Here is a 12,356-nt window from a genome sequence, read left to right on the forward strand (position 1 = left end):
TAATGTTTTCCTTCATCAGCAAAATTATTTCCCTTTTATTTACTTAAAAATGGAGATATTCGATGTTGGTGTTATCGGAGGAGGCGTGATTGGATGTTCTGTATTATTTGATTTGACATCTGCCGGTTATAACTGTGTACTGTTGGAGAAAAATGAACACCTTGTATCAGAATCGAGTGCAGGAAATAGGTGACAATTAGTTCATCAATATTAAGATCGGTCCCTTTGTATGTCATTCGTTACGGGTGGGTGGGGTGAGTAGAGATTTCAGGGCCGTACCCTGATCAGAATCCTAGAGGGGGCACTACTTATTATAAACAAATGAAACACTATACAAATTAAATCCTGAGATGTGTATATTTTCTGGAGTAAAAAAAAAAATAGAAGAAAAAAATGAGATTCTCATGGGGGACTCATTGGGTTTCTTCCCAAACCACCTAGTGCTCCACAACTTGCTTATTATAGCAGAGGTCATGGTACATATATATGCTGTCCTGTCTGTTGGAAAGTGCATATAAAAGATCCCCAGGGTTCGAACTTAACGGTCGCCCGATTGCCCCTGGCGACTGAAAATGACAACGGGCGACTGAAAACTCACAGTAAGGTTGCTTGCCTGGCGACCAATTTTTATTTTTATTTTTTTTAAATCAGTAATTAATAAATAAATAAAAGTATTATTCGGGCAAGTGAAAATAGATCCGGGCAAGTGAAAGTGCTGTCACCACTTGCCCGGATGTCATCTAAAAAAAAAGTTAAGCGCATGTGGTGAGCGCTTTACCACTGGGGAGTTAAGCTTGAATGTTAATTGGATATATAGGTACGTTAAAATGTTATCCTATCCTATTCCTTGTACGGGTACTCGAGTCCTATGAATGGACTCTAGTCTTGCTAGACTCGGCCTGTGCCCGAGTACTCGAGTACTCGTGGAAGCCCTAATGCGTGGTCAGTCTAGGATTGATCTCCGTCAGTGGGTTATTTTTCATTCCAGCCAGTGCTTCACAACTGATGTAACAAAGGTGCTAATATGTAGGCTACAATCCTGTCTGTGGGATGCTGCATATAAAAGGACCCTTGCTGTCAATTGCAGAGAGTAGCCCATTGGATGGTGAGAGCAGGTTTCCTCTCTCATTATGTGTGTGGTCCTTAACCATATGTCTGACACCATATAATAGTAATAAAACAATCATTCTTTCCTTCTTCTTTGCATTCCCCATCCAGTATCTTTTACTGTTGCAAATTACAAAATTAATTACAGTTTTAATTAACCTGCATGTTTTTGCTCCTAACAGATACCATCAGCTGCCTTTGTCACAAAAAAACACCCTCAAGATTGCAGCTTTAATGTAAAGTTCTTACTTAAAACTAGGGTTGGGAGTGTCATGATTGAAGCCATGCCCCCCCCCCCCCCCAGTCAAACCTCATTTTTGTACACCACCACCTTTCACCCCATAACACGACTCATAGACACATCCAATGTGGATGCCCCACCCCCACCCCCACCCCCACCCCCACCCCCAATATAAAATCCTGGCTCTGCCAATAAAGCATGTATGTTTCTGTTAACTCTGGTTTTCAGTGGAATGTTGCACACTGGGTATGATGCCCCTCTTGGAAGTGTGGAGCTGACCTGCATCAAGCGAAGTCTGACGAAGATTGTTAAGGTCTTTGAAAAACTTGGCGTCCCCTTCAGGCAAAATGGATCCACCATGGTGGCCTGGGAAGACCATCAGGTAGGTTTCATCATATTTTTTATTGTAACCGGTTATTCTCTGCTGTTTGTCTGCCTGATTTCTACAACTAATTACTTCATGTCTGAATGCAAGCTCATATTCAAAACTCTTCTGATGCATTGGCATGTTCATGGATGTGTTCCCAGTCTCAAACCCCACACTAACTTGAAGAGTGGTATGACAAAAACAGGTTCTCATCCATTTGCAAACACAATTTCAATTATAGTGATCATGTCTGTTTCATCTGATGTATTAGATGCAGATCCAGGGTAGAGTGCTAGGGGTGTGTACATCAGCTTCCTCACCTCCTCCTGAATTTCAAAGTGCCCCCCCCCACCCCCCAAGAAAAATCTATGTGTGGAGCAAATGAATACAATGAATTTATTTGTGTTTTGTGGGGGACGTGTAATATATCTTCACTGACTTGGGTGTCCTGAGGGAGTATTTATATACTGTATAATGCATATTAGTGTACTTTTGAATATTGTAGGTGCCCTTTTTAAATGTTGCACCCCTCCCTGGATGCCTTTGGTAGCACATCATCCCTGGACAAATCCTGCATCTGCTCCTGTGTATCTTGATGATCATTTCAATTGTTGTGGCAGGTTGTAGCTCTGTGGTAGAGTGATCACCTGATGCGTGATGGGTTGCAGGATCAACTGTCCTTGATGGAAACATGGATGTTCAGGTCCATGAAGCTAACTTAACCCGCAGATTGGGCGGGATTTATCTCAGTCGGTTGAGTGCTCACTTGAGATGCTTGCATCGCAGGATCGAACCACCTTGGTGGATTCATTCAGCTGATTGGGGGTTCTCTCGTTCCAACCAGTGCACCACAACTGATCAAAGGCCGTGATATGTGCTTTCCTGTCTGTGTAAAAAGTGCATATAAAAGATCCTTTGCTGCATAAGGAAAAACATTTAGCGGGGTTTCCTCCGATTATTACGTGTCAAAATTACCAAATGTTTGACATCCAATAGCCGATGATTAATTAATCAATGTGCTCTAGAGGTGTCGTTAAACAAAAAAAACTTTAGACCCAGGATTATTATAAGTGTATAGCTACATAAGGTGAACTTAGCGCTTAAATCGCTTCGTGGAACGGGGCCCTAGTTCGACTTTATGGATGTTTAGTTAGTACCAATACTTAAGTCATGCGCGTAACCTGTATTGTAGTATATATTAACTATATACAACAATACAGGGTATGCACATGGCTTGTTCCATCAAGTGATACTAACTAAACACCCATAAACTCCAATCAGGATCCAAACGCCCATAGATGGAAACAGATCTTTCCCATTATTGTGCTCCCAAACTGTTCAAACGCCATGACATATATACTCTGCAGTCTTTGGGAAAGTGCATATAAAAGATCCCTTGCTGCTTTTTGGAAGGAGTAGCCTATGTGGCAGCAACAGATAGTATTATAAAATGGGTAAACTTGATCTGTAACTCTACATGATATTGATATACACAAAATCTCAGCACAATATCTTGAAGCATTCCGGAAAAAAAGTCCAGAAAACTATATGTATGGGGTAGATGTATAGACAGAGGAACAGAGTTGAGACCTAGCCATCATTCCCTCCAATCTGAACTGAGTAGTATATTATTACAATTCTGATATTCTTGAATTAATTGTACCACATTTATATATGAGATAAATGAATTTGTCATTATTTATTACAAATAAATAAAGTAGCAACACATTGTATTTGCAACCAGTTCATTGCATCACTTTTAACTTCTTTTTAGGTACAGGAGTTGTTCAACATTCAAGAGGAATCGAAAAGAAAAGGATATTCCAACGTGCACATACTCACAGCATCAGAATTGTTTCAAAGTGAACCGTACCTAAATCGCTCTGCAAAAGGTGCACTTTGGATACCAGGGGAGATGATTCTTGATCCATGGCTAGCGTCGATATCTTTTGCACATCATGCCAGGTTAAATGGTGCAAAGGCAGGCAGTTTTTTTGTTTTATTTTATAATTAATGGGAGACAACTGTATAAATTTCTTTAAAATTTGTGGTACACTGGTACACAAAAAAACAATGGTCCTCAGAGGAGGTTTGATCTTTTTGTCTTTTAGACCTCCGTTCAAAATTTTATGTCAAAATTAGTTCTTCTTTTTTTAATATTATTAAATAGTCCGATCCTCTCTTCTTTCTCTTATTTATTTTTGGACTGTCCTTCTAAAATGCTCCAAATTATATAAATATTCGACCGAGCAGTCAGTTCTTTTTATTTTTGGCTTGTAATTTTTTTTCTTTTTTTTTAAAATTCTATTAACTTTTTTTACTAATTGCTATTTTCAAAATTCTGCCCATTTTAACCACTAACCCCCCACCTCCCCTCCGAATATTAAATTTAATATCTTTTTTGTGGGCTGGGCCTTACCCCCCCTACCCTTCCTCTTTACCTCTGGAGACTAAGTAATTTTATTATATAGGTAAATTATATATTTTTAGACCTCCCCATCTAAAATTGCGTCAAATTAAATTTTTATTATTAATATAGAATAGGATTACATATGTATTAAGGACGCAGTCAAAAATTATTAATGTTGGCATATTTTTATTTTTTATTTTGGCATTAAATTTCAATTTTTTAAAATTGTTATAGTAGTTAGGTTTTTCCTGCCCTGAGTCAGACCACCGATCTTATCGGAGGCCGGACTCGGAGTAGGCATGCTCGAAACCATAGAGGTATATGGGCACGTTAAAACCGTATCTAAGTCTAAGATCCTTTTGGTCCAAGCACCCCAGGCAAGCACTTTATCAACTGAGCCAAATTCTGCCCATAGCACCACAGTATAAAGGTATGCACTATTTTTCCAAGTTGTGAAGTACTATAGCAAAATATTCATTTGGATGATTATTTGCCAATACAATCATGGTCGTACATTTGTTTTTAGATATCAAAGGCTGTGGTATGTGCTATCCTGTGTGGGATGGTGCATATAAAAGATCACTTGCAACTAATGAAAAAATGTAGGAGTTTTCTCTCTAAGACAGTATATCAGAATTACCAATGTTTGACATCCAATAACTGATGATTAATAAATCAATCTGCTCTAGTGGTGTCGTTAAACAAAAAAAACGTTTTGTTTCCAGATAAGGACAAGCTGTGAGGTATTGTCTTGTAAGCGAGAGTTGTTTGATGCGTGGAGTTTGCATACAACACATGGCGACATTCATTGTCGGGTCGTTGTTAACTGTGCAGGACTTCAAGGTGACCTTGTGGATAAAATGGCTGGTTACCAAGACTTCAGGTATGTCAAAAATGTGTGTACCCATATATAGATCTACCGTGGTAACAACATGCATATTGTGTATCAGTTAATGGATTACATTCACCTTTGGTTGGGGTGTGCACCAAGAGATATTCTTTCAACTGCACAAAATAAAACTGCACATTCTCATCCAACATTAGAATAAGATCAATTGATCTACAATGTAGATACATTTAGCATAAAGTATCTCTGACTGTTTTCAACTGTTGAATCCTTCAGCGGACACTTCAGTGGGTCAGGATGTATATCTGTGGTAAAGTGCTTCCTAAGGTGCAATGGGTCATAAGATCAATTGCCCTTAGTGTGCCCATCATTTTTCTTCCATGCCAAACAAGTAATGCCCCATGAATGGTACACCAAAGATGTGGTATGTGCTGTCCTGTCTGTAAGAAAGTGCATATATATATAAAATATCATTGTGGGTATTCAGGAGGAATAGCCTATATATGATAGCAGTAGATTTCCTACTTAAACTAAGTGTCAAAATAACCATGTTAAACATCAAAGTGCCATGTATAATCTACAATTTGCTGGGATGTCATTAACCAAACATGCCTTTTCTTTGTGTTTCACTGGGGCAGATCCAAGATTCTGTAAAGGAAGGGGGGTCACAAAATTCTAAAATGGACAAGTTTGAGTTCGCTAAAGGCAAATGAGCTAGCTGAGCTTAATACGTTTGGGGACATGCTCCCAGTAATGTTTTGAAATAAAGATGTGCAGAGATGTTTTTAGGACAATTTTGTGTTGTTGGCTGTATTGTGAATGATATATATATATTTTTTTAAAGTAATTAAAAAGGTCAATTATGTTTCAATATAATTTTTTTAGAAAGAAATGATTAATATTCCTCCTAAAAATAACCTGATACATGTACTTGTTGAAATGTCAAGACTCATAGTAGTTTATGTGCATTACAGCATTGCACCAAGGAAAGGTCAGTTTATTGTGTTTGGATCCAAAACTAGCAACCTGATCAATTCCAGCATCATTCCCATTCCAAGTACCACAAGCAAAGGAATCATCACATTCAAGACAGGTAACTCTATCACAAAACTATTTCATAGAACTTTAATAGTAGAATTTTGATTCGATAGGTCTGAAGCTTGGTACATGTAGTTTTGAAGCTGTGGGAATTTCCACAAATTAAAAGACAGAGATTTCTCAATTAATAAATGTTAGAATTTTTATTAAAGGGATCTAGGATCGATTCCCATCGGTGGGCCCATTCAGCTATTTCTCGTTCCAGCGAGTGCTCCACAACTGGTGTAACAAAGGCCGTGGTATGTAGGCCTCTATCCTGTCTGTGGGATGGTGCATGTAAAAGATCCCTTGCTGCTAATCAAAAAGAGTAGCCCATGAAGTGGCGACAGCGGGTTTTGTGTCTCAATATCTGTGTGGTCCTTAACCATATGTATCGCCATACAACTGTAAATAAAATGTGTTGAGTGTGTTGTTAAATAAACCATTTCCTTCCTTAACCATATGTCTGACACCATATAAGATAAGTAAAATGTGTTGAGTGCGTCATTAAATAAAACATTTCTTTCAAGTGATTCTCTGGAGTTTATAGGATCGATCATCCTTTGTGGATCCGTTCTTGTTTTTCTTCCTAGATCCAAACCAGTGCAGCTCATATATGACAATTCAAAAGCTGTAGTATGTGCTGTCCTGCAGGAAAGTGCATGCAAAAGATTTTTTGCAGCTATTAAGTTGATGTAGGATACATGTAGGCCCTATATATGGCAGTAGCAGGTTTCCTCTCTCACTATCTAGACAGTGTTTCTGCCAGAAAGAAGTTTTTGGGTATGGTGCTATGGAACTGAATGCAACTACAGTCAACAGGGGGTATGTGGGGCCTCCCCCAGAAAGAAAATGGGTTACGTTTAGGGTTAGGGTTAAGAAAATCATACATTAATGATAAGAGTAATTAATTTTGTTAAAAGTTTAACTTTTTTTTTTAAATGGCCAAAAAATCTGGGTATGGTGCCATACCCATTGTATCCTCTGGCAGAAACCCTGCTAGATCAAGTGTAGAAGTAATCATTTGAACAGCCATAGTTTAAAATGTTCTGAGGTGTTGATACATGAAGATCTCTTTTCTTTTACCTTTCCCAGTAACCACTGACTAAAGACGACACCACACGATACAAGTGCCTCGTAAAAGAATAGCTTCTGATAAGTCTGATGACATCGTTATAATTATCTTGTCACAATCAGCTATTCTCAGGGCTTCTAGAATTTTAATAAAATCCACTAGCCATGGGATCAGTGATTTTAAATATTTACTAGCCACAATTACAAATTCACTAGCCCTACTTTACTTTAAGTTAATACAATTTTACTAAAGAATAGTAATAATCAGATATGTACCGGCCTCGGTGGCGTCGTGGTTAGGCCATCGGTCTACAGGCTGGTTGGTACTGGGTTCGGATCCCAGTCAAGGCATGGGATTTTTGATCCAGATACTGACTCCAAACCTCCAGTGAGTGCTCCGCAAGGCTCAGTGGGTAGATGTAAACCACTTGCACCAACCAGTGATCCATAACTGGTTCAACAAGGCCATGGTTTGTGCTATCCTGCCTGTGGGAAGCGCACATAAAAGATCCCTTGCTGCCTGTTGTAAAAGAGTAGCCTATGTGGCGACAACAGGTTTCCTCTAAAAATAGTGTCTGAATGACCATATGTTTGACGTCCAATAGCCGATGATAAGATAAAAAATCAATGTGCTCTAGTGGCGTCGTTAAATAAAACAAACTTTACTTTTACTAGCCATCGGGGATTGCAATAGTAATTTACTAGCCCAACATTGAATATCATTAGCCATGGGAGTGGGGCTACCATAATCTAGAAGCCCTGAGGCTATTCTCATGGCCACTCTTATACAAAGCACTTTTATCATATGGCATCACCTTAAATAAGGTGCAGAGGTGTCATTTAACAAATATTCCTTTCTTTCCTCCAGTATATGACAACATCATCACTGGACCTACAGCAGAGGATGTGCCAAGCCGCAGTATACCCAGACCTGAGCCTCTAATCAGAGAGAGGCTGATGGAGTCTGCATGCAACACGGTCCCCTCCCTCATGGATTACAACATCATTGGGGAGTACACCGGGGTCCGACCTGCAACTCAGTACAAAGACTATCAAATCCGCAGTCATCAAGATAGGTCCGTATTAATTGTACCACATTATATATCAGTTATATATCAGTAGTATTCTTTACCAGATTTCTAGATAGGTTCCTGATGTATCAATAGTACTCTTTACCAGATTTCCAGATAGGTTCCTGATGCATCAATAGTATTCTTTACCAATTTCTAGATAGGTCCCTGATGTGTCAGTAGTACACTTTACTAGATTTACAAATAGGTTCCTGATGTATCAATAGTACACTTTACCAGATTTCCAGATAGGTCCATTATATATTAGTAATACTCTTTATTAGATTTCCAGATAGATTCCTGATGTATTAACAGTAATCTTTACCAGATTTCAAGTGTTTCACCAACTGTAAATAACAAGTAAAATTTTTATTGAAAACATTTTCTTTACATTTTTATACAGGGCCATGCCTAGTGGGGGATGAGCATGGGAAAACTGCCTTCTCTGTCTAAATGAACAAGACCCTATGCTAGTGTGCCCCATGCAGTTTCTGTTTTTACTGCCCAAATATGGCCATGGTATAAAAATTGGTACATTATTTAGATCATATCAACAGTGATATCATGTTTAATGAATCGATACATTGTTGTAAAAACTGCATAATTTGAAAAGGTAAGTAGTGTCTTTAAGTCACTATATTAGAACAATTTTATTTCACTTTTGTTTTCAGAAAATGGATCACAGTTGGTGGAATAAGATCCACAGGTGTTTCTGCTTGTCTTGGCATCAGCAGCCATGTTTGTGACCTGGTCCATGACCTTGGCCTTGACCCGAGCAGAGGTCCAAGCTCCCACATTGAGAGAATCAATTGGACCATACTACCAGGGAAGGCGGCCATCCATGATGAGTGTGTATATCACATGACCCATCCTATTGCCAAATATGGTACCAGCAAGAATTCAATGCTTTAATTTCCCAGCATTTGAGAGCACAGATTCATTGTGCAAAGAAATTGAAGAACTGCCAATTACATTAAAAACTTTACTGTATCGTCCGATTTTAGTTTTAATACAATTGGTATCAAGTCATAATCATTAGTAATTTTGTTTGTTATTGTTATCTAATCGGTGAGGATTCTTATTTGTTTAAAATGAATTTAGTCCATTGATCTCAATATTTGGCATACAATTAGGGGATAATATCACTGTTTTGTTGTTAACTATAAGGATTTATCACAAAACAATTTAGGGAAGAGACGAAGTTAAGACCCTAAATCAAAATGTTTGTGATAAATCCTTATAGTTAACAACGAAACACAGTGATATTATCCCTATTTTAATACTACACCATTAGTCAGTATCTGTAAGAAAATTTATTGTTTTTAACAAAATCCGACAAATATTAAAAACCGGATTATCTATTCTCCTTATACTTACAATATTCAATGAAAATGCTTGTAGTAAGTAAAAGTATGGCATAATATTTTTTTCGTTCTCTTCACATGACATCACTGAATTACGAGCAAACCAAATGGCATATTACTTTACATTTGTGAGCGGTGTTTCGACCTATTGAATTATTTTGAGGAATTCACCTGGTTTAACTTTGTACCGAAACCACGTTGATGGGTTAGGTCTACAAGTTTATAACTGTTGTTAACATATTTTTACTTAAACTTTTTTTATAAATACATAAAATAATATACAAACGGTTTCAAATTTGTGCGATATTTTAAAGCAGTTAATGTTTAAAATTGTGTTTAAAAAATCAAGTCATTTCCATCTTGTCTAATTCTTTATTAATTTTATTGTCCCAAAAAGTATGTTCTGAACAAAAATAAGGTACTTCAGAATGTGATACAATTATTTCTGATGAACCTGCTTGCACCCTTTTGAAAACACAAACTAGAAGAGCAGTCCACAAGACATAAGCTGGTGACTGCTGCGACCAATCAGTGACCGGACCTTACTTGGGGTGGATGGGTACACGTTCATTGCTACTAACGAAGCGTTTAAAGTTACAATGGCACGAAATAATAACAAAATAATAACAATAACATCAGTTTTATCTCAAGTTAGTAATTTTTTGAAAATTATTTATATCGATATTTAAATATAACGGAAGACGTGGAATTAATATACATGTACTAACAAAAACACCACATATGAGGCTAAGTGACAGCATATCAGACAAGTTCTCAAAATTTTGTCATCATGATAAATACTGGTTGCCCATGACAATGTACATCTATCGTCCAATTTATCATGACAATTAACAAATGGAAAAAAAGAGACTTATATGAAAGTTGTATTAGAATTACTATTATCTTGTATGTTATTAAATGAAGTACATAAAAATGGAAAAACAAACCTGACCATTCAGAAGAGCTTTTCAGAAGGACATTAGTGTAAAATGATTTGTCCTGGAGAATTTCTGGAATCAATGTTATGCAATATTATCAATGATTTTATTGAAATCATTATAGCAGTGTGATTTCTGTACAACAACAGGATTCGAAGAAATTAATTATTGCATTTTTTTGTTGGTTAAATGTTTGTACCGATACATAATAGCTATCCGTACAATGGAGAACCAAAATTAGTTAGTCAGATTATAAACACATATTATATAAATATATATAATTACTCATGATAACTGTAGCTTACCAGGTACAGGGTTTTGCTTTTTGTTCAGAAATATTACTTTTCAGTCAATGTAAACAAGAATATAGTCTTATATATTACACAATGAATCCAATTTGTGTACACCCATAGATGTGAGAGAATGTTTTAATATTCAAACAACACACACTGTTAAATTATATAATATTAACAGAACAAAATTAATATAAATTGAATTAATTTATATATTACAATCACTTTTGCTTACAATTAGTTTATTTAATGTACAATATGGAATGAAGTTTACATTAATTAGCAGTCTTTCAGATCACTCTCCAATGTTCATCTATGGATGGAAACTGTATTATGAAGAAATAATTCCTGCATAACTAATTTTATTTTAATTAATTATATTATGCCATAAGACGTCAGGTTAGTAGGTACTGTGTTCGCTTTCAGGTACTGGCTCATGCTATCCAGAGTGTGTTTAACTACTCGGTGGGTAGGTGTAAGGCCACGTACTATACCGACATGACTTCTGTCTCACTAACCATTAACTCTCTGTCCTGGACAGACAGCCCAGATAACTGAGTTGTATGCCCAGGACACCATGATTGAATCTTATTTTTTTATATAATAACAAAAATAAGTATAAATAAATTAATTAATTAATTATAATAATGCAATTTTTAATGATTTGACACACAAATTATATATTTTCATTATATTTTCTTTATAATATGGAAATACATTTTTTATTTCCCAATCATTACATTATTTTACATGTAAATAAAAACTGACCTAGTATTAGTATTCATTTCAGTGACTGTTGTGAATATAATTGTTGATTTGAGTTGTCATTGGTGCAGCTCATAATTACTACTGTTATCTTTCAAATTTAATTACTTTTATTTGTTTAATACAATGATTTTACATTCAATATTATTATTTTACTTTCACATTATTCAATAAACTACAACTTTTAGTTTGTTGACTTCACTTATTTATTAAGCAGATGAAATTTTGTGATCAATTATTACTTGTATCAACCAACCACTAATACACAGGGATGTGAGAGCTAAGCGGAACACGAAAACGCACTTTTCCATTTCATCTGAAAAAACCCAAAAACATGATGTTCAATACTGTTGACCACACAAGGTTCATTTGCATGTTTTCACGGTTTCAAGTTTATGATGCGTGCCTTATATTATAAGTTATAACCAGTTTAGATTTGTTAGCATTGAATGCAATTTTTGGCAGTTCCAGGGGTTGCAAACAACAATTTTCCTTCAAGGGCCCTTGAGCGGCCCCTGACCCCGGCCACAGTAAGCTTTTTTTCCCCAGCCCCTCTCACATCCTTGAATACATCATTTAATTTTCACTAGGGACTAAATATACATTCATGTATGTCATGATTCACAAATTGAAAACATCTTAATCTTAAATTTGTGTGCCATGTGATCAGTGGATGCGATATGTGGTATGGATGTTCAATACGTAACCCTAGTAATGCATAAATACAATGAGATAATTGGTTATTCATCGAAAACACTAAATGCAGTTGCTTTACTTCACACATGGTTAGTTGCTTTACATTT

The 12,356-nt window shown here is 36.5% G+C and overlaps 1 protein-coding gene across 1 annotated transcript; it reads left to right on the forward strand.

Annotated features, from left to right (window-relative positions):
- Positions 1 to 28: 28 nt before the first annotated feature.
- Positions 29 to 11,740, forward strand: LOC121386603 (uncharacterized protein MG039 homolog). The gene is made up of 7 exons (XM_041517559.1): positions 29 to 189; positions 1,577 to 1,730; positions 3,490 to 3,696; positions 4,851 to 5,008; positions 5,947 to 6,065; positions 7,992 to 8,199; positions 8,865 to 11,740. Exons 1-7 carry the CDS (start codon positions 50 to 52, stop codon positions 9,103 to 9,105), a joined length of 1,227 nt encoding a protein of 408 aa, XP_041373493.1. The 5' UTR covers positions 29 to 49; the 3' UTR covers positions 9,106 to 11,740.
- The last annotated feature ends 616 nt before the right edge of the window (positions 11,741 to 12,356 follow it).

This window comes from Gigantopelta aegis, chromosome 2 (assembly GCF_016097555.1).
Source record: "Gigantopelta aegis isolate Gae_Host chromosome 2, Gae_host_genome, whole genome shotgun sequence".
Taxonomy (NCBI): Eukaryota; Metazoa; Mollusca; class Gastropoda; order Neomphalida; family Peltospiridae; genus Gigantopelta; species Gigantopelta aegis.